The 20,318-nt window shown below is 51.0% G+C and overlaps 1 protein-coding gene across 2 annotated transcripts in view; it reads right to left on the reverse strand.

Moving 5' to 3' along the window:
* Positions 1-2,001: 2,001 nt before the first annotated feature.
* ACBD6 (acyl-CoA binding domain containing 6) overlaps positions 2,002-20,318 on the reverse strand; it is a 91,069-nt gene continuing 72,752 nt past the window's right edge. The window contains exons 7-8 of one of the 2 annotated variants that reach the window (XM_054211693.1): positions 6,802-6,832; positions 2,002-2,645 (exon numbers count right to left, since the gene is read on the reverse strand). In XM_054211693.1, coding sequence (XP_054067668.1) covers positions 2,491-2,645; positions 6,802-6,832 — 186 coding nt within the window. In that variant the 3' untranslated portion in view covers positions 2,002-2,490. Of the gene's footprint in view, positions 2,646-6,801; positions 6,833-19,476; positions 19,717-20,318 lie in introns of those variants that run through there. The other variant, XM_054211692.1, reaches the window with a different exon arrangement.

A 20,318-nucleotide genomic window follows, 5' to 3' on the forward strand; every position in this document is an offset into this window, starting at 1 on the left:
AGGACCACGGGCACCCACCGCCGTTGCCCACCCACACCACCGCAGCACTCAGTGGGCACAGGTGTGTTGGCTTTCTCTGTTTTAATCATTTTAACATTTAATGCTTCTCAATTAAAGTGATTTCCCGGAGTAGATGCCAAGCTTAGGCCGGCTGCACATTAACCACTTTCCGTAGCGGTAGTTAAAGGCAGCGAGGGATTTAAACAGCAATCCGCGGGGCCGCTGGGGAAAGGGTTGGCTGAATAAAGCAGATTATAAACAATAATATATGTCTTTCTCTTCTTACCCCCCCACCCCCCCCCAACCCCTCCTAGTTGTTTGCTATTTTTTGGAAAGGCTCCAACCTCACAAACAGACCTAAAGTGCTATAAACATCTCCAGGGCTGAGTGCTCAGCCCTCCCACCCCCCGCACCCCCCCCCCCCCCCCCCCCAACCCCCAAATGTGCTCGCTGAAAGCACTGGCATCGCGGCTACTGCTTTTCAGCCCTGTTTTTAAAAGAAAGAGAGGTGTTTTGTGGGGGTTTTTTTATTTATTTATTTTATTGCCCATCGAGCCAGGCGGTGGCTGTGTGCGTGGTGGCGCTGCACAAAGGTGGCCTCGCTCGTCCCTCACCTTGATGCCAACCCCATGCCCGCATCCCAAAGGGGTCGGCGTCTTCGCCTCATCAGCACCCGGATGCCGTCACCGATGACGGCGTTGCTGTCATCACCGATGGCTTTTCGACCGCACGCGCTCTGGCTGCGATGTAGACTGGGCACCGCCACCCTTGGCAGGGTGGGAGGTGAGCAGAAGCCACGGCAGGTCCTCGCTCGAGGGTCAGGGGGCTGCTGCAATGCTTCCATCAAATAAACATCCGAAATAAGCACCCGAAATTTCCAAAAAAACCCTGAAGAGGCCTTTTCCCCCCACCCCTTCAAAAAACCCATCGCTGCAGCTCCCCAGCCCATCAAACCCCCTCCAATATTAAGTTGATGAAAAATAAGTTGACGTGGCCGATACAAGGGCCCACATGGCCCATTAACTTGCCCAAGCCATTTTTGTCCCCGCCACTGAGCCTGCCCCGTGCCTCGCACGCATGAGCCATGCCGTGGCCGTGTTTCGGCTGCTGGCAGCGTTCAGGCCAGCGCGGCAAACTTCGTCAGCGTTAGCAAAAGCTGGCAGGAGCCGGCAGGGGCCAAAACCCACACGTGCCTCCAGCCCAGCCAGTCCTTAGCGGAGGGAATGCTTCCATTTCTTTTCCTATGGCTGGATGCGCTGCTTCCCGTGGATGGCAAGCAGCTTCCCATCAAGAGTGATGGAGATTTCCTACGCTCCCCCCCAGGCTGTAAACCTCTTTGTCCGGGGAAAAGCAGGTGGCATGACAATGCCCTGCAGGGTCTCCTCTTGCCGTGTACACCCACCCACAGCTGGCCCCCTCCCAGCCCGGAGTTAGCCCGCAGCACAAACCCATCCCCAGCAGGTCCCCTGGACCACGGCCGACCCAGGGGGGAACCCCATGAGGATGCAGGAAGCCCCGCATCCATCCCACCTCACTCCGGCACCTGAGGTATTGACACGGATTTCCCATTTTTCTGGGTATTTGGCCAGCTGAGAAGCGGCCGAGGCAGGCCCACAGGGTGACAGGCTGAGTGCAAGTTTATCTCCACACCCGGCTCTTACAGCCCAGCCCTGAATGAGCCACCCCGGGGACCCGCACGTGACAGGAGGACCTGGAGCTGCTGACGGCAAAGGGGTTTTAACGCTGCTTAATTCAGCAAAGTGGTTGTGAGATGTGGTAAAAGTCCTGTCGGCTTGGAGAGGTTGGTTTTAGCCATAAAGCACTTGTCTTCCATACGTTAGGTGAGAACCAGAGGGATGGACAGACAGCTGTACAACCCCGCTGTCTTTTGTAGCCCCCTCTCCCAGAACTTTCCAAGGGCTATGCCAGCGCGGAGCTGCCTCCCACCCTCATTGCTTCCCAGGAATAAAGTCGCTCCCTGCAAGACAAACGCGCAGAGGCTCCATCCCAACGCTGTGCTTTTATTTATAATATTTCGTTTGGACCCAGAGGAAAAAAAATAAGAAACTAAAACTCACCCCGAAGAGAAAAGCCGAGCATTTCACCTGGCCCAGCCGCCCTCCCCTCCCCACGGAGGAGCCGCCCGGTCAGCACAGGCTGCCCTGGTGAGACATCCAACGCAGTATTTGTGTTTAATACATTAAAACGATAGCTGGGGCCTTCTCCAGGCCCCCGCTCCCCTCCCTCGCTCCCTCCCCATTCCCCCCCGCCCCAAAATACTGATTAATGTCAGAGCATGCAAAACCCTGATCCCATCCTGCCCAGGATATGCACTGGGCCGGCCAGCCCTCCTGCTGGAGCGCTCACCCAGCCCCGGTGCTCTAAAAGCTCCCCTTATAACCCCCATGGCGTTTCGGAGGGCAACGGGGGAAGAGAAGGGGCGTTATTGCGGAGCGTCTCTGTCCTCCCGTGCCGCTGGTTGCCGCGGGGTTAGGTCTCGCCGGCGGTGTGCTGCCGCAGAGCCGAAGTGATGGCTTTACAGTCTGTCACCTCCTCTGGCAGGCAGCCCTCCTGGTCCCGGAGCGCGGGGTCAGCTCCCGACTTCAGCAACAGTTCCACGATATCCAAAAACTCGCAGGCGGCAGCTGGAGGGAGAAAGGGAAAGGGTTAGTCTGGGGATCCTGACCCGAGGCGGGGGTGATGGGCGTTTCTGGAACGGTGCTGTCGCTGGTGACTTCCCATGCGTGTGCCAGAGGCAAGAAACGCCATCTCAGCACCTGGCCCGGCAGAGCACATCATTTTTCAGGGCAGTGTTCAGTACTCAATGTATTGCTTGCCTTCGGATTTCACAGTGCAAAGGAAAGAGAAAAGACAGAGCGAGCGCGATGAAAAGCCAGAAGCCCTGAGAGGGTGTTACTGGTGCAGCCACGGCCCCAGAGCCCGGCCGGTTTGCAGGGCATCAGCCGGGAGGACGCACAGGGTGCCCGGGCGCAGTTCGGCTAATGCTCCTTCACCTCCAGGATGGGAGAAGACCCTGGGAAGCGCTACTGCAGCACCACAGAGAGCCCCAAAGTGCCGCCTGGGAAAGCCTTCCCTGCCTGCTTTTGTACCCAGAATTTACAACGGATTTATAATTTATAACACATTTATAAACCCTTGCCCCTCACCTGCCCCCTGAACCTCCCAGGGCTCCGCAGGCGGCACGTCCCAGGCCGGACAGTGTCAGCACTGCCTCGCTCCCTGCTTTCATCCATCGTTTCTCCTTGCAGAAAATTTGGATGGTTCTTAGCTGCCGGCTGGACTTTTCCTAAGCACCAGCTCCAAGGGCACAGGCCAGTGCCCACGGACAGCCGGTATGGGTATTTCTAACCCGTACGTCCACTAGCAACTATTTTTTGAACCCTGATTTCCTCTGCCGAGATAGAATCAAGTTTTGACCCGAGTTCTTCCCTGTCCCGAGGACAGCCTGGCAGCTTGCAGCTCCCTCTCCGACCTTGCCTAAGGATGTTAAAAAAGTAAGAACCAGGAAAAGCGGGAAAACTCTCAATACTGAAGAGCTGGGCTTGGCCGATGGCAGCAGAAGTCCCGGTGCCTGGATTCTCCCTTAAGCCCACGCAGAGCAGATCCCAGCGAAGCTGAAAACTGCCTCAGCCCTCACCTGCCTTATGGTACCGCGAAGCCGGCAGCTTCCTATCACGCTGGCAGCAATTGGTTTTAATTATATTTCAGGCGCTTTTACAACACAACCGACTAACTCTTTTTTTTATTTGCCGTTAAACATAGTAATTAGAGTGTCTTTTTGCATTAACTCTGCAGTTTTCTACTGACCCAAAGGGACAAGCAGCAATGTTTCATTAAACTAAATTTGACGTGTGACCGGAGCTTATACTGAAAAAGATAAAAAAAAGGGAATGAAAAAAGGGGTGTGGGGTTGGTGAGGAAGCAGGTGGGGGTGTGGGTGAGGCTGAGCTGATGGGCTGGGGGCACATCCTGGGGCGACGGCACAGCACCCTTGCAGAAAGCTGACTTCCAGGGGTGCCAAGGATGCTGTGGTGGCAGCTCCTGGGGACGGGGAGCTGGTGCCCGCCTGGGGAAAGGTGGCTTCCTCGTCCGGTGCCGCTGGCAGGCACAGCCCGTGTCCCTGAGCGGGCCCTGGGATGTCCCCCCCCCCGGGGACGAGCACGGCTGCTGGATTTATCGCACCCTGGGAGCCTCGATTTGTCAAGGGCCGGAGCGGCAGCCCTGACACTGGCACGGGTGAAGATGGATTTCCATTCAGCGCAGTTCGCCTTCCGACTCCATTAATCCTCAGGGTTCAGATGATGAATTTCTTTTTTTTTTTTTTTTATTATTTATTTTCCCGCCAGCGTCCCCTCCCACTGCCCTGCCACAGCAGAGAAAGAGCCGAACAGATGGTGCTTTGCAGGGAAGCCGGAGCGCCCATGAGGATACAGAGCCTGCCCACTCCACGGCCACGTGGCCACAAGTGCTCGGAGAAGCCTTGATTTCCTCTGGGAGAGGCAGCGGCAATGATTTTAGTATTCCCGGCGGGTGGGTGGATGGATGGATGGAGAGGAGCTGAAGACTAACGGGCTGTTGAGCGGGGAGACCGTGCTCATACCCATCAACCCGGCACCGACCGCCGCCTCCAACCCGGAGGAGAGCCGGTCCCGCCTTGGGTCCCACCGATGAGCCGGTGCCTTCGGACCATGCTGCCAGCTGGCCTCCACTTAACCTCCGATTAAAGCCGGGGTCGGCGCCTATCGGAAGGAGGCAGGATTTATAACCCGCAGCAGGATGCAGTTTGACACCGGCTGTAATCAGGAGAGCTGTCACCACAAGGACAGCTGTCAGGCCCACGCTGGCTCATAAAAAGGGATGGAGACACCCTAAAAGCAGTGGCTGCCTTGCTGGCCTTGCTCGTGGGATTTAACCCTTCCCTGAACAGCCTCTAACAAAAGGGGAGGCCTTATAAACGCACTGCTCTGCTCAGCACCGCCAGAGACAGTTTTCATACAAGCTCTCATGCCTCCCCGCTGCAATTAACGGCTCGGTGATGAAGTGCTTACTGAGGAGATTTTCAGTGAGTTCCAGTTTCAGGCCAATAGCCACTCGAATCAAACCCGTTCTCTCATTTAACAAGCTGTTTTCAAGATGGGGGTGATTATATGACCAGATCAGCTAAGTAAGGGAATGAGGACAGCCTGGGTGCAGCGATGGTCGGCCAGGGACAGCGGGGCACCCGCGGGGACACCGGACCCGTGTGCCAGTGACGCAGAGAGGCCTCCCCAAAGATAACGGACAGGGAGGGGAAGCGAAAAAATCTTAAGACTCAAAAAAATTCATGGAAAAAGCCTGCAAAAGCGTCACGACGGAACCATCTGAGCTGTCAGGGTGGATCAGAGAAACCACGTGTGAAATAACGTTAATTAAATCAGTTATGTTTGTTTGCTTGTGTCAAACAACCTGCGCCAGCCACAGGGATCCACTTGCAAAGAATTTACATTGAGGCGATGCAGCCACCCTCTCCTCTCACGTATTGAACTTGCTTGAAGCAGGTGCTCTCGGATAACTTACGCTCTGCTTTTGCACAACCTACTATAACCCGCCGCGCACCCTCGGGGTAGGTAGATGTCAGTGACAGAATGGGGAGTGGGGGAAAAGCATCTCCCCAGGAGAGAGAAAGCCCGAAATGCGGAATGAGCTGGGCAGAAAAAAAGGCAACCTGGCATTGAGTGCTGTCGTTCTGCGGACGGCAGCAGATTCGCTACTTCGGTCAGAAGGGTAAGAACTTGAAAAATAAAGCATCCCACGGGAAAGAGGGCATGGGGAGAAATCATACGCGATCGTAATTACAGTCTCAGTTCAGGGGCCCTGGAATCTGGTAGTTTAGATCCAGGTCCAAATGCTGTGCCTTGGACTGATCGTCTGCAAAGCAATTTTGCCTTCCCGCTAATGTCCTTGTGGAGAGATCAGAACGAGAGAAAAAGACACAAACACTTCAGCATAACAAGTATGCTCTTAATTACACAGTGGCAGGCATAAAATAAGAACTGGTACGTCTTAATTTTGGAAAAAAATTATGATCTAGACTAAATCGATACTTTTTTCCTATTCCCCACGCATCAGCTCTGCGTGTGTCACTTTAGTCTCTACTTCTCTCATTTGGAGACGGAACAATCTTTCAATTAAAAGGATTGATACAAAATCTCATACCTAATTAGCATGTAATTGTAGGAGGGACACAAACCGTAACTTCGCTCTGCTGGTTTTGGTAAGTAGAGGAGCTGCTGCTCTCTCTCAGCTACCATCAGACAGGTTTGTCGCCAGGACACGTGGAGGTGAAGTCCAGCTTGCTTGTCCCCTTCCCCTCCCCTGCGAAACCTCTTAAAGCCAGGACAGACCCTCCTCTCTGCCTTGGCATCCCCCAACCAGAGCCACTCCTGGGGCTGGAGGTGACAGAACCAAGTCTTGGAGGTGGCGGAACCACGTCTTGGAGACATGACAGGCGCGCAAAACAAACGCTGGAGAAAGTACATTGCTAACTGGGGGGGAAAGGGAGGCTTTAAGGGGAAATTTGCAGAGGAGAAAGAAGGGAGCACAGCAGTCTTCCTCGCTGCTTCTCCCAGGACTCCTACTCATACCACACCGGGATTTGCTGGCGGAGGTAGCCGCTGGTTAATCAAATCCAGTTTCCCCGCTCGTATTTCTACCGAAATTTGCTTTCTGTACGTAGACCATTTACTCCAGCTGCAAATCCATCCTGTTAAGAGGGAACAACCAAGCTAAAAGGCAGCTTACCGTAATGGAGTGCAGTCTGGCCTTCCCCGTCCTGAAACAGAGAGAGAGAGACTTGATTTTAGAGGTACTGGTAACGTCGTGGGGATACAAGTAAATCCCAGTTTTAAATAAAAAAGCTGAATCACGGCAATATTTAATTGACTAGATAAACAGCCCAGGACACCCAGCTACCTGGCAGTTAGGCTTTGAATCACCATCCCCCATCAATCCATATTGATGGATAATCAATACCTATCCACCCATAAGAGTGCGTGGATCACGTCATGACACGAGTATAATTCAGTTCATAAGCGTTATCACTTCCAGCCCATAAAAATGAAGGATTTCAGTCCTACGGCCTTACTTTGGGACCCTCGCTAATCCCGATGCTTTAGTGCAAGATGCTTCCGTGCAAGCCCAGCCTTGGCCGGCTACTACAGAGAAGGGTAAAGCGGTGGGACGCTGTGATGTGCTGCACTCTTCAGCACAAGGGAGCACACAGGGGAAAACCCCACTTTTCCTCTAGCTGAACGAATCTTAGGTCCTTGCCCTTCAGAATTCAGGTCTGGACATAGGTAGACCCACAAAGCCCAAGTAAATCAAGGTCTCGGTGGAAAGAGACCTGGGAGTCCTGGGGGACAACAGGATGACCATGAGCCAGCAATGTGCCCTTGTGGCCAAGAAGGCCAAGGGCATCCTGGGGTGCATCAAGAGGAGTGTGGCCAGCAGGTGGAGGGAGGTCATCCTCCCCCTCTACTCTGCTCTGCCCTGGTGAGGCTGCACCTGGAGTACTGTGTCCAGTTCTGGGCTCCCTGGTTCAAGAAGGACAGGGAACTGCTGGAGAGGGGACAGCAAAGGGCTACCAAGATGCTGAGGGGACTGGAACACCTCTTATGAAGAAAGGCTGAGGGATTTGGGTCTCTTCAGTCTGGAAAAAAGACGGCTGAGGGGGGACCTTATCCATGTTTATCAATACTGAAAGGGTGGGTGTCAGCAGGATGGGGCCAGGCTCTTCTCAGTGGTGCCTGGCAACAGGACAAGGGGTAACGGGCACAAACTGGAGCATAGGAAGTTCCACCTAAACATGAGGAGGAACTTCTTTCCTTTGAGGGTGGCAGAGCCCTGGCACAGGCTGCCCAGAGAGGTGGTGGAGTCTCCGTCTCTGGAGACATTCCAAACCCGCCTGGATGCGTTCCTGTGCCACCTGCTCTGGGTGACCCTGCTCTGGCAGGGGGGTTGGACTAGATGATCTCCAGAGGTCCCTTCCAACCCTATGATTCTATGATTCTATGAAATCCCCGCAGGATGAGGGTGAGGAAAGGGCTAGGCGCAGCGCTCGGGAATGAGAGCCGGTTGCTGAGCTCAACCTTGCGAAGCACCTGCAGCGCAACGGCAGAGCAAAGCACGCGATTTGAAGACATGGGCACGCAGTTCCCTCTTCAACTAACACATACGCCGCTGCATCGGCCGCAGTGGTTTGGGAAGCGTGTCCCGTTCCTGGCCTCAGCAAGCGTGGGCAGGGCTTTGCCCGTGAGCAGCTGGTGCTCCCGTGGCACGTCCAGCACCGCAAACCCAGGCACAGCCCCGTGCCGCAGCCCCGTCCTGCCACAGAACAGGTGAAATAACAGAAGGAAAGAATTATTGGCCCCTTTGCTTTCACTACCCCACCAGGATTAGCCTCTAATTCAGTTCTTTGCCTCCTTAATTTATTTGCATCTGTTTATGGAGACTTAAGTTTTTAATTACCATTATCTTTGGGATTAAGGTGCAAATTCTACAGTCTGCTGGGGATTCTGGAGCAGGCGAAAGGGAAAAGAAGAACAGGAAAACAGGTAGAAATCCCACCCGTAGCTGTTTTGGGCCTTCTGGTTTCCCAGCCTAATATTCTTTTGACATTAGCCGTGTTCAGCTGAGGACCTAGGAATGACTTGGGTCTCAGGGCGGGAGGTGCAACGCTTTGCTCTGGGACACCGTTCCAACACAACAAGCACGGGAGCAACAGGGACAAAAGAGAAACGCCCGATTTAAAAGGCATCTGCCGCCTAAACATCCATTTCACGTCTTTGCTGGGGAAAATGCAGGGGGTGAGATTGTTCCTTCCCCCTGCTCCATGCGTGGCCCTCACGCCATCGTTTGGAGGCGCCTCACTTCAGAAGCCTGCTTCTGCCCAAACTGCCGGCAGCGCAACGCGAACGGCTGTCACTAGAAGATCCCACAAACCAAAGAACTGAAGGAATCAAAGACGGCATCCATTGATTATTCCACACTAATAAGGTAACGGATCTGAGCCAGAGCCCCCGAGAGGTCCTTAAGCACATGCCTTCTCGGAGGAGTGACAGGGCCAGTACTGACTTCAGCAAAATACGGAGCAGGGCTGGGGAAGAAGAGGCAGGAGGGCTACGAGTGAGTTAGTGGAAAGGCAGGCTTTCAAATAGGCGGGTCGTGTGTGTGCTGGGGGGTGGGAAGCCAGCTCCCCTCTGCATTGCCGCCTTCAAAACTTTTGTGGCCGGCAAAACCCGCGGGTGAACGGGATTGGAGACGTGCAGCAGAAATCCCTTTCCATGGGAACGCTTTGCTGCAAAACTCCTTAGAAAATACGTAGGGCTGCTCCGGGAATACCACAGCCATTTGCTCCTCTTCCAAAGGAAGAAAAAGGAAACCTTCAGCAGCAGGCTTTTGGCTAACGAGGCTTTTTATTTCTCTTAGATGTACTTTCTGGCATTTATTAGGCTGAGAAGAGAGTGCAAGTCCCAGCATACGAAATGCATCTCTGTAATCCCAGCATGGTTTTTAAAAAGAACTATTAATCCAATGTTATGCAAACACTGGTTACACTTTATTTACACCGCGGATTTGTTTTTTTTTTTTCCCTTTGAGCCTGATGGCTGGCCAAATGCTATTTGTTATACTTCTCAGATGCTATGCTATTTGCTTGTATTTTCTCTGTGACAAATTTTAATCCAGGTAAATGGAAAAAGCTCTAGTGTGGTCACTCACTAAGGGCCTTGAAATGCCCTCCGGAGGCTGCTGATCTCAATCCCTCTTTGACTGGGCTTTTCCGAGCACTGTGGCTAATGGGAGCCCGACGCGCCCAGCTGCTCCACGCACGGCGCCTGCCTCCAGGTACGGCAGCGCTGAGCCTTCAGCGCGACACGGTCACACCTGGGAACTAATCAAAGACGGGCCGTGAAAGCAAGGATTACAGCTCCCACCGCGGAAATTATGGGAGACAAATATTGCCTCCCAGGCGCGGGAAATGTTTCTTTTACAACGAAATAAGACGCACAGAAGTGGTCTTAAGATGAATTGTAGCTCGTGCAACGGATATTTCCTGACGTGTGACAGAAAGCAGTGGTTTCTGGAGCATCCTAGGGAAGGTGCAGAGTGACCTTCTCCCAGGATGTGCCTCTGTTGGGACGAATGACCCCAAACGGTGAGCGGGCAGGGACAGCCTGACACAGCCTCTGCCCTCACCTCACTGCACCCTGCCCAGAGCACCCGTAAATGTCACCTCCCAGCCTGGGATCGCCGGCACCAGCCAGGAGCAGGGCATCCCGCTCAAATCTCTGCAGCCGGGAGGAACGCAGATGCCGGCAGCAAACAGACAGGCTGTTCCACTCACCTGGCTTCTAAGCGGGGCAACTAATTTTTCTGCATTGAAAGCCATCAGGATTTTTGTTGGTCTATTTTACACAAAGTACTGAGTTGGAGGGGGGTGTCTGTCACGATTGTTTACTTCTTCTCCCTCCAGTTTAGCTTTCAGATTACAGAAATGTAAATCACACAGAGCTGCAAGTGCAGCAAGACCCAGAGTCTGTCAACACACACTGAAACCAATCATTTGATAAATCTGTAACGTAAAAACCTGAATACCGTAACCAGTTATTCCGAAACTGTGCTTATGGAAAGTTAGGTAATCACACTGTGTTATCATTTCTGTGCTAAGGCATGTGAAAAGAAATTAGACTTTTTTTTTTTTTTCCTGCAATAAGATCTTCTGTAGCGCAAGAGGAGCACAAAGTGAAGGTGCTGAGTAGGGGAGCTGGTGTCAGGGAGAGCAAGAGAAAAGAGCGCAGCTCTGGGGCCAACGCCGAGCTCTGCTCTATGCCAGGATGCTTCTCAGAAATGCCCTTTCAACATTCGCGCATCAGCTGGAATAACGTCAATGCCACAGGTTAAAAAGGAGGCACTCGGCGCTCCGATTCCGTGAACTCCAACACAAAAGGGAGAAAAGGCCAGGCTCAAAGCAGTAACGCTTAGTGTTTCTGTACAGCTTTGCTTTCCGCTTGCAAGGCACCGGCAGGTACCTGTCCCAGAGCCCTTTTAGCAATAGCCTGGGCTAAAAAGAAGGAGCTTGTGGAAATGGCAGAACCCATAGAGGCAGACAGAAGACAACCAGAAAGAAAGGAACGACCATTCATTACACACTCAAATGCACTCAGTCCCACATATGCAAGTTACTGACCAAAACCAGGTCGATTCCAAGCATTCTTCTTGCCATCTAACGCTGCGTGCCGTCCCCGGTGCCTTTTACAGCCTCCTGGCACATCTGGCCGTGGCAGGATGACAGCCGAGCTGCACGGCCTTCGAGGGAGACGAGAGCATTTCCAAAGACTTCAAAAACAAAACCAAATGTCCACGTCCACCAAAACCATCAAAACAAAGATGCTGCAAAATCACCAGTACCTCCTACGTCCATGGCCTGCGACAGATGTCACTCAATGAAAATCCAACTACTAGTGGGTAACTTATTGGATAACAGGATTGTGTTCTGCTCCTGAGAAATTTAAGCAAGAGAAATGAGAGAAGATGGACCGAGTGCAGATGGACCAACTGTCTTATCCGTTAAGTGGTACTATGGCTACTGCACATCAATTTTGTCTTATAAGTGATAGGATTATATCGGTGTTGCCATCCCACGTTCCTTCCTTGGGAATTTCTGTACCCTGCTTAACCTAACACAAGGTTTTGGGACTGAGGGGCAGAGACATGGAATCGGCTCGGCTGAGCGCTGCTGAGATGCCGCACATGCTATAAAACACAATTCCTTCTGCCCTGCCATGGCAAGCAGACCTTGATGTGCCGGTGTTTGACTCTGCTGGTTTCACGGGACAGTTTTTAAAGCAGTGTTAGACACGCATTGACCTTCACTCTCAAAGCTGCGTGCAGAAACCTCTGCGAGTGGGAGGGCGGCCCTAAGGGAGACCCCGTCTCTTCATCTCAGGTGTTTTATTTAGCCCAAGTACAGAAAGAGGCAAAACAAAACCCTGCTGGTTACCTTGGTGATCTTTGGTTCACGTGGACCCCCTATGGGTGATGAAGCTGGGGCCGGACAGCCCCCCACACCATCTGTGAGGGTCTGCACAGGATCCCAGACCTCCTTGAGTGCTGGCCCACACTGAGACCTCGTCTCTGTGCCTTCCAGCGCATCGCCAAGCGCAGACACCGCCAGCGCGGAAAGCACAGCAGAAAACATACACACTAGCCTCTCCCTTTTGAGGGATAGCACATGCACTCTTTATTTTAAGGTATTCTTCCCCCCCTACCACCGCCGCATCACCTCTTCTTTCTGTTCATTTGCGCACCTTCTAAGGTGCACACTCGTTCCCATTGACAGACTCCAAATGTTGGCAGGGATCGCAGGAGATAAGAGCGATGAGGTGATAAGAGTGTTTAACAGCGCTGGGTCCTGGGCAGCATGGATGGGCCGGAGGGAAGATAAATATTTACACTACATCTTTAGAAGGCGAGTGAATAAAAAGGGCTAGAATACAGCCTCTGAACAAGCACTGGTGCTTAGGAGCTGTGAATATAAATCTCTGCAGCCTCCCGACACACACTCACTCAAGCCAGGGAGATGAAAAATAGCAAGAAAATACTTCCCTCCACTTTTAAAAAGGGTTTTATTTCTCATTTATTTCCACTTTAGACTTCAACTTCCCAACAATTTACTTTAACCTCATCATCTTCTTTTTCTCTCTCTGAAATTTTATCCCCAAGATGACTGAGGGTGAGACTACAGCTAAAAGCACACCAGGATTTACATGCTAATACCCACCAATACGTAAAACCAGGCAATGCGGGCTAATACGACCAGTCTGAACTCCACCAGACAATTCAGTAGATGGCCCCAACACGGTCTTTATTTTCATTTTACACACAGCAGCCTGGGTTTGGACACGCACACTAATACATGTAAAATGAATGCTTGCCCGATCGAAGCAGACAGACAAGTGCAAATCGCTGTGTGTGCAAATGCTGGCATAGAAAAGGAGGGGTTCAGTTTGCAAACTGATACTGCTCTTTTAAAAACAGAACCTTAGACCAGCGTGCGCCCACACGCACCAGGACTTTTGCTTTTAGTTGCCTTCTGACCCTTTAAGAAACGCCAGCAACAGTGCAATCTGAGAAACAAGACGGCTTTGTGCCAGAACATCTAGAGTCCCAAATAGCTCCGACAGTAGGAAAATGAAGTGGACTTTTATCTTTTCTCCTCATTTTTCAGCTTCTGATTTCGCGAAAGCAAAATACACTTGTGACAGCTCAGCTTCACCTCCTTTTTCAGACTGGGTGTCCCATACGAGGATAACTGGTTGGCTGGTGTTTATGAAGCGCTTGTGTTATTGTTAAGCGTGGGCTGTTGTGAGACGCCGTGATGCGCATCCTTGGTACCAGTTCAAAGTCAGCTCAGGCACTTGCCAAGGACCAACGCCGCGGGACAAAGGATACAGAGCAACCTCCGGTAGAAGCAAAACCAAAATCCATGTGCTGTCACAAGCAGCTTATTTGGGGATTGCAAATAGCCCAAACTAACAAGAACAGGACTTGGATATCCCCTAAGTTTCGTTCCCCAATTAAATCTTCCACTTCCCTTGCACGTGGGTAGGCTCGGCCGGGACCCTTCTCTTACTGAGCTCTCTGTCTCCAAGAGCTCTCTCCTCTGCCCCCTTCCTCCCATTCGGACCTTCGCCTGCACTGTGCCGGGCACATATCCGTAAGGATGGAAGGTGCTAGACAGATCTTTATCATCACCTCGTGGGCCGTTCTCCAGAGCCTATCGCCAGGCTATCATTTGGCCTATCTTCTAAGTGCCTACAGATAAATTAAATCTGCATAGAGAAGCAATTATTACATTTCTAATGGCATGGACCCTTACAGCACAATCTGCTACTGAAAGGCAAAGGAAATTGCATTAGCTTTTGTTTGATTCAAAATTACAATCGAGGGAAGAGGGATGTTGAAGCCCTTTAAAGCCAAGCCTCTGAGCTGGGGATCATTCTGCCTGGGGATCTCCCTATTCATATTGGCTGCCTCAGCTCATACTCCCGGTTCATTTAGGTGCACTAATTCGGAGGAGCCCTCCACTTGCAAAGCTGCTGCGAAAACCAGCGCTAAGAAAACTCAGAGAGGACACGATGCCCAGGAACTGCCTGCCGGTCCCTCCCTCCCTCCCTCCCGAAGCCTGCATCTGCTAATGCACCCAAACGCCACCGGCCCGAGGAGTTCAGCGTGCCAGGGTTACGCTAATCCCTCATCGCCCTAGTTTCTAACTGGTGGTGTACCTAAATTTCCAAGTGCAATTTCAATGGGATTTATCACGTCTACTATCATCAGCGTGTAGCGCCGCTGGCACAGATACAGGCTCTCCATATCCCACCACAGACACGGCTGTCTTTAATTGCAGAACAAACCGATTTCTGAATCGCACACAGCGGCTCTGAAACTCTCCGGGCTGTTTTCCTATTGAGCATTTTCACCTCAATTTGCAGCCGGCATTCAGAGCACAGCTGCGTATTTGTACGTACGTATTTATAGCCTGCTCCAAAGAGTATTTGCTGCCGCTTGTTACTTCCAGCATCAGGCATCTTTCTGGTAATCAAACAAGTGTGTTGCTGCAATATAAAAAGCTGCGGGGGAGCTTCCTCTGCCCGGGGATCAAAAACGTGTTTGGAAAGAGCCGGTGCCCAGAGCTGTAACAAGCGTCACGGCGCTGCAGCTGAGCCGGCCTCCCACAAAACCCTGCAAACAGGACAATATTCCTAAGGGCAAGATGCTAAAATCTCCCTTCTCAGGGTGCTTCCCTGCCCCCTCCCTGCGTAAAAGTTAGTAGCTCTTGTACGGCTTTATCACTTTAGCGTGGCTGAGGCAGATACCTGGTTATTTAAGGGGCAGGATAAATGGGCTGAGACAGCTTTCCCATCCCCAATTCACTAGGGAATGCTTGGAAATTCCACCTGACACCGGGACCGCGCTGTGCTCTTAAACAATCTCCCGTCTGATCCGATTGTTCCCCAGTGGGGAGGCAGGCTGCAGCTCGCTCAAGAGTCATTGATTGGATTAACAGCCTAATTCCCAACAGATGAATAGAATACTGATGTCTTGTCAGCCCACATCATAGAAGGAAAACACAATCTGCTTCTACAGCCCCGAAATTTAACCCTTTGCTTCCCCGCTCCCCCTCCCCAGGGCACGGGGCTGAACGCATCGGTCTGGCACTTTCAGCTTGAGATCCGACCTGTCTGAGTGAGAAAAAATATATTAATCTTTGGGATGGTTTGCCTAATCATCAACGTGCCATGGGATCGCACGTTATTCTCCATAAGGTTAGTTTTGCAAGAAGCCCTCTCTTCATCCTTTCTAGACAGAAGAGATTTATACTGTGGACCTTAATTTTTTTTTTTCTTCTCTATTTTTACCACCTGCCGTTATAGGAAATACCGTACACTTCACAGTAAGTGGCCGAAAACGCATAACCTTAAAGATATTTTTTCTGAAATATACAGATATCGAACGTTTTCTGAGTCTCTCATTCGATGAGGAGGGCAGACCTGCCTGGAGAGGAGCATCCAGCCGCGCTGCAGGAGAGGCATCGCTGCAGTGCCCTCTCCCTCCAGCCGCTCTTGGCAAGCCGCAGGGCAGGGGAGAGAAGCCGCCGGGCACACCATTTGCTCTCGGAGAGCTCCCGTTCCCCACCTCCTAATGGAGACACTAATGTTTTCTTACCTCATAGAAAGACCGTGATAAGAAATTAATTGCTACCGGTCAAATGTTCACTATTACAGAAGCAGGACTGTATGCATGTTAAAGAGATTCTCCGAGAACAAAATTTATTTATGGCCTCCTTGGCACTGTCCGCATTTATTTCCTTGCTTGGGAGACAAGAATAAATAAAAATCATCTGATTTTAAGACACGTATTCAAAATGACTTATTTTTTTCTCAGATCACTGGGGTCCATGACGCTGTGGGTTTTGTTTCCTTCTAACAGCCACCTTTGATGCTTGCATTTACAAACCAGGCAGATACACATTTGAATACTGTCATTCTTTAAGCAGCAATCCCAGAATATACAGAAACAAACAGAGCTACAGCACTCATGCCAGGACTGTAACCCGTATCGAGAGGCGGCCTCTGGAGTAACTCTGATCCAAGAGTCTCAGCGGCAACAGCTGACCAACTCTTCCGCTGTTTTTCCCACCTCTGCCAGGTGTACATCACCTGAGAGTAGCCAGGATGCTCTGGGAAACAGCAAAACAATATTTCCAGTTTCATTTGGATTTTACAGCTCGCGGGCAGAGTGGAAAAATTCCCTCCATCACTCCTTAATTCTAAAAACCTAATTAGCCCAGCACACGCGACAAATAGGAGAGAACGCATGAAAGGATGGAGGTGGGCACTTTTTTTTTTCCCCCTTTTCTTTTTAACAGTACCTGCTAGCTACGAGAGTTTTTTCCGGACTTCATCATTTCACAGCATTAGTATGCATACAAAAAACTTGCTAGGAGACTGACTGAAAGAAACAGGCCTTCCTTCTCCTGGCTGCCGATACAGCGACCCTCCAGAGAGACGCAGGGTGCTCCGTGCTCGCAACGCGGGCAGTGGGGAGGCAACAGTACGCGTCAATGACCGAGCTGCCTTAACCAAAACAATTAGCGAGAGATGCCGCATCGACTCAAACAATTCAATTAATGCAGTGTTAGCGCTGGTATTTTAAAGTAATTTGAATTATTAGCTCCTTTTACAATTTGAAACCGTAACGTTTCATTTGCAGCCCAGATGTGAATTGTTCCAGAACAGCGATAAATAAGTTAAATGACCCCTGTCCTTTCCAGCCCCTGTCCTGTGACATGGCAGCGTTGTATATTCACGAATCCAGGTTAAGGATGGGGACTGGGGCAGTTGTGCCCTGGAACTAGCAGACTGCAGGTTTTATAAATACATACAGAAATAATTAAAATCTAAGGGGTTTAGAAGGGTTAATCTCCTTTAAATAATCTCTGCCACAAAGCCTGTAAAGTCACTGCTGGCACCGTGCCCGCGTGGGACCGGCTGTCGGATATCAGGACAGCACGTGTGGACGGGAGCAGAGAGATTAAGCGGAAGCGCCGCGGCGGTGGCCCGGCAGACACGCTGCTGCCCCGCATACGGCTCCCCTCGTCACCTCTCATTTCCTGGGGCTAGAAATGCTGCGAGCAGGATAGGATCCGGCCCCAGCTGGCAAGTCAACATGCCACTTGCTCCACCTGATTAAAGAGGGAGAAGGAAGCTTGATTAGGCTGCTAAATCTAGCAGGTTGGGCAGGGGACAGCGGGAGCCAAGAGCATTGCTGCCACTGCCCAGTTCACCTGAGCCCTTTCTGACTTCAAGGCAAACGCTGGCTTATATGTATTTAAAGGGAAATAAATACCTCTTTTCCTATACAGGCTTGAAGCGACAGCCCTGGGCAGCCAAGGAGACGTTGCACTTTTAATTGTCAGCTAGCATGGACTCAGAGCAGCCACTCTGCATTTCAGGACGCCCTCTTCGTATAAAGTGTCATTTTAAAGCCAACAACCCAGTGGCCATTAGAGATAAAGAAATAATAAAAAAAAAACAAACAGAGAAAGCACCCCTGTGTGGGCTAAAGCAGTGCCCTGTCTGAACCCACAGTTTGATTTCTGCTAATTTGGGCAAAAGGCAGGGTCAGCTGAAATGCCCAGGAACCCTGCAGTCGCGGCTGGAGCACCAGCAGGGAGGTCGCAGTATCGTGACGACTTGCAACAAAACCATGTCTGCAATAAAAGCACAGCTACGCTGCACATGGTGACATGCCGCAGGAGGAGCAGAGGTGCCGCTAACAGCCGAGGGATCTTTTTCTCTTTTAAGTCAGCGAGGATAAATACTCTGAAGATGCTGTTTTGGTCTCATAAACCTTCCCTGTCTTGGTGTGCAAAATCAAAACTTTCCACGTTGAGATGGCCTGAACCATCCTCTGAACTCATTAAATGAGAGCCGGATTTTATTAAGCCAAGCTTGGGGAAGCCTGGGCTCACACAGGAGCTGAGTTACAGTGGCCCATGGCCCTCAGCTTGAAAGGCACATTTTTTTTTTCTTCTCCTTTAGAAAAACCCAATACCCGGGAGCTTGCTCAGACGTTTTAAAGCATCTCAGGACAGTGCTGTGCCCTGCAGCCTCCAGACAGCCTTTCCTTCCCAAGCACGCCTGTTTCTTAAGCATGCCGACTCCTCTTTGTGGCTAATCTGGAATTAGAGAGGACGTTCGCGCACTCACAGCCGTCTGCCAGAGGGGGAAGGCATCAGAGCCCGGATCCTGGCCCGAAGTGGACCACTGCCAGGGACAAGCTGACTGCACGTGTTGAGTTAAGAAGCTCCCGTCTCATCACCTCAAAGGGCTGCTGCTTTTGTGACATCCAACAGCCTTTTAGCAGCCGCTGCAAATTGTTTTAGTAGCTGATTTACCATTTTTTATTTTATACGGCATGAAGCTGCTCTTTCATGTGATCGTCCACCACCAAGTACAACTACACGTCAGACTGAAAACTCCCCTCTCAGCCTACGATCATTGGGACTGTTCCCTGATGGAAGAAAGGAGAAAGAAATACAGAAGCAAAACTGGTGCTGCGTATTCGCAGATAGACAGGTTTCCAAACAGCTATTAATAAAGTGTCAATACTAAAGGAGAAAAGGAAAAACGTCTGCAGAAAACCACCACAGGACATCAAACCGTATCAGTTACTGGGATTTCTCGATGGAGCCACAATGCTATTAAAATCAAGCTGAACTAAGTACTTGCAGTTTGGTCTGTCATTACTTATTTAGTGAGAGGCAAAATTGATCTTCACTTTAAAGGGCTCTTTCAAAGTCTAGAGGCAGCACTTGCTCCCTCCTTGTGCTGTATAATAGAGGCGTTCCTAATGAAATTCAGCAGGGGCTGGAGGCAACCAAGGAAAACCGCGGCCAACTCCATAACAGACAGATTTATGTTCAGGGATGTCCTGCTTTTTGAATGAGTTATTCTGCACAGGGCAGGAATAACAGGTTCGCCATTCACGGGTCGTACAAGCGCGGCAGAAGGTCAAGTTCCCCAGCGGTGCTCAGTGCGAGCCAAAGGCTGGGCCTGCGCCGAGCCGGTCCATCCCATTTCCGACTAAAGCAGCCCAGGGAGCCCGCCGGGACCCGGACATCTGTCCTCAGGGCCCAGAACTGGGACCAGCCCATTTGGCACTGGGCGGATGGCTGGGGAGGAGCAGATGGCAAGGACTGGTGGTGGCGACCGACGTGGGGCAGAGCTGAACCAGTGACCCTGAGGTGAAAGGCTTCGTATCTCCCATTATCATTCCCCAGAGGCCCCTCCGAAGTAAGTGTTGATACATTAATCTTTCTGACTGATGGAAACAAACTGCAAATATAACGTTCCATGGGGGAATCTTTTATTATTTTGAGCCAAAATAATAAAAGCTTAAAAACCTAAAGTTAAGGGCATTCTTCGGTTTCGTTCTTTCATCAATGTTACTATTTAATGCCATCCTTTTCCTCTTCCACGTACCAAATTTAAAGAGCACGTCATCACGCATTAGTCTCCGAGCGCGGCCCCAGTGTGGATTGCTGCAGTAAATAATAAACTGGTGTTTGTGCTTCCTCCTGTGCATGCTGTCCTCCTAAATAGTTTAATAACAAAGGAGTATCTTTAGGAGCGCTGCTGGAGTGCCTCGATGAAGCATGTCGCGTAGCATAAATACCTCCACATCAGGACACTTTTCAAAGCCATCAGGCAGAGGGGTCAGTCTGTTGTGGGTTTTTTTAAAACTGCACAAGCTAATGCTTTAAGAGTGTCTTGATGGAATCAGGGAAATTGGATTGTCCCCCCATTTGCTGGCCTAAAACAAGCCTTTTTTTATTTATCCCATTAGAGGAACACAAGAGAAACCTTTTAAATGTCACTAAAATTTTCCCTGCATTGCAAAACCCAGTCAAAAGGGGTTTAATTTTCCCTGAGACCTCTTAAGTAATGCAGTATGTCAAGGTTTAATACATTGCGCGTAGGAGATTGTCTATATTCTGTGCTGTTTCACCAGGGTGACTCTGGCGGGTCGGTCCTGTTTGCTGGATTCGGTCCCTGCCAGCACCCAGCTGCTCACCCAGCTCGCACCTCTTTAGATCAGTTCTGGTGAAACAAATAGACAAGCGATAACGAGACGAGACGTGCCTTCCCAGATCAGTCCGGGATTCCCGAAAATTCAGCAGTGCCTGCCACTCTCCA

Source organism: Rissa tridactyla, chromosome 8 (genome assembly GCF_028500815.1).
Source record: "Rissa tridactyla isolate bRisTri1 chromosome 8, bRisTri1.patW.cur.20221130, whole genome shotgun sequence".
Classification (NCBI taxonomy): domain Eukaryota; kingdom Metazoa; phylum Chordata; class Aves; order Charadriiformes; family Laridae; genus Rissa; species Rissa tridactyla.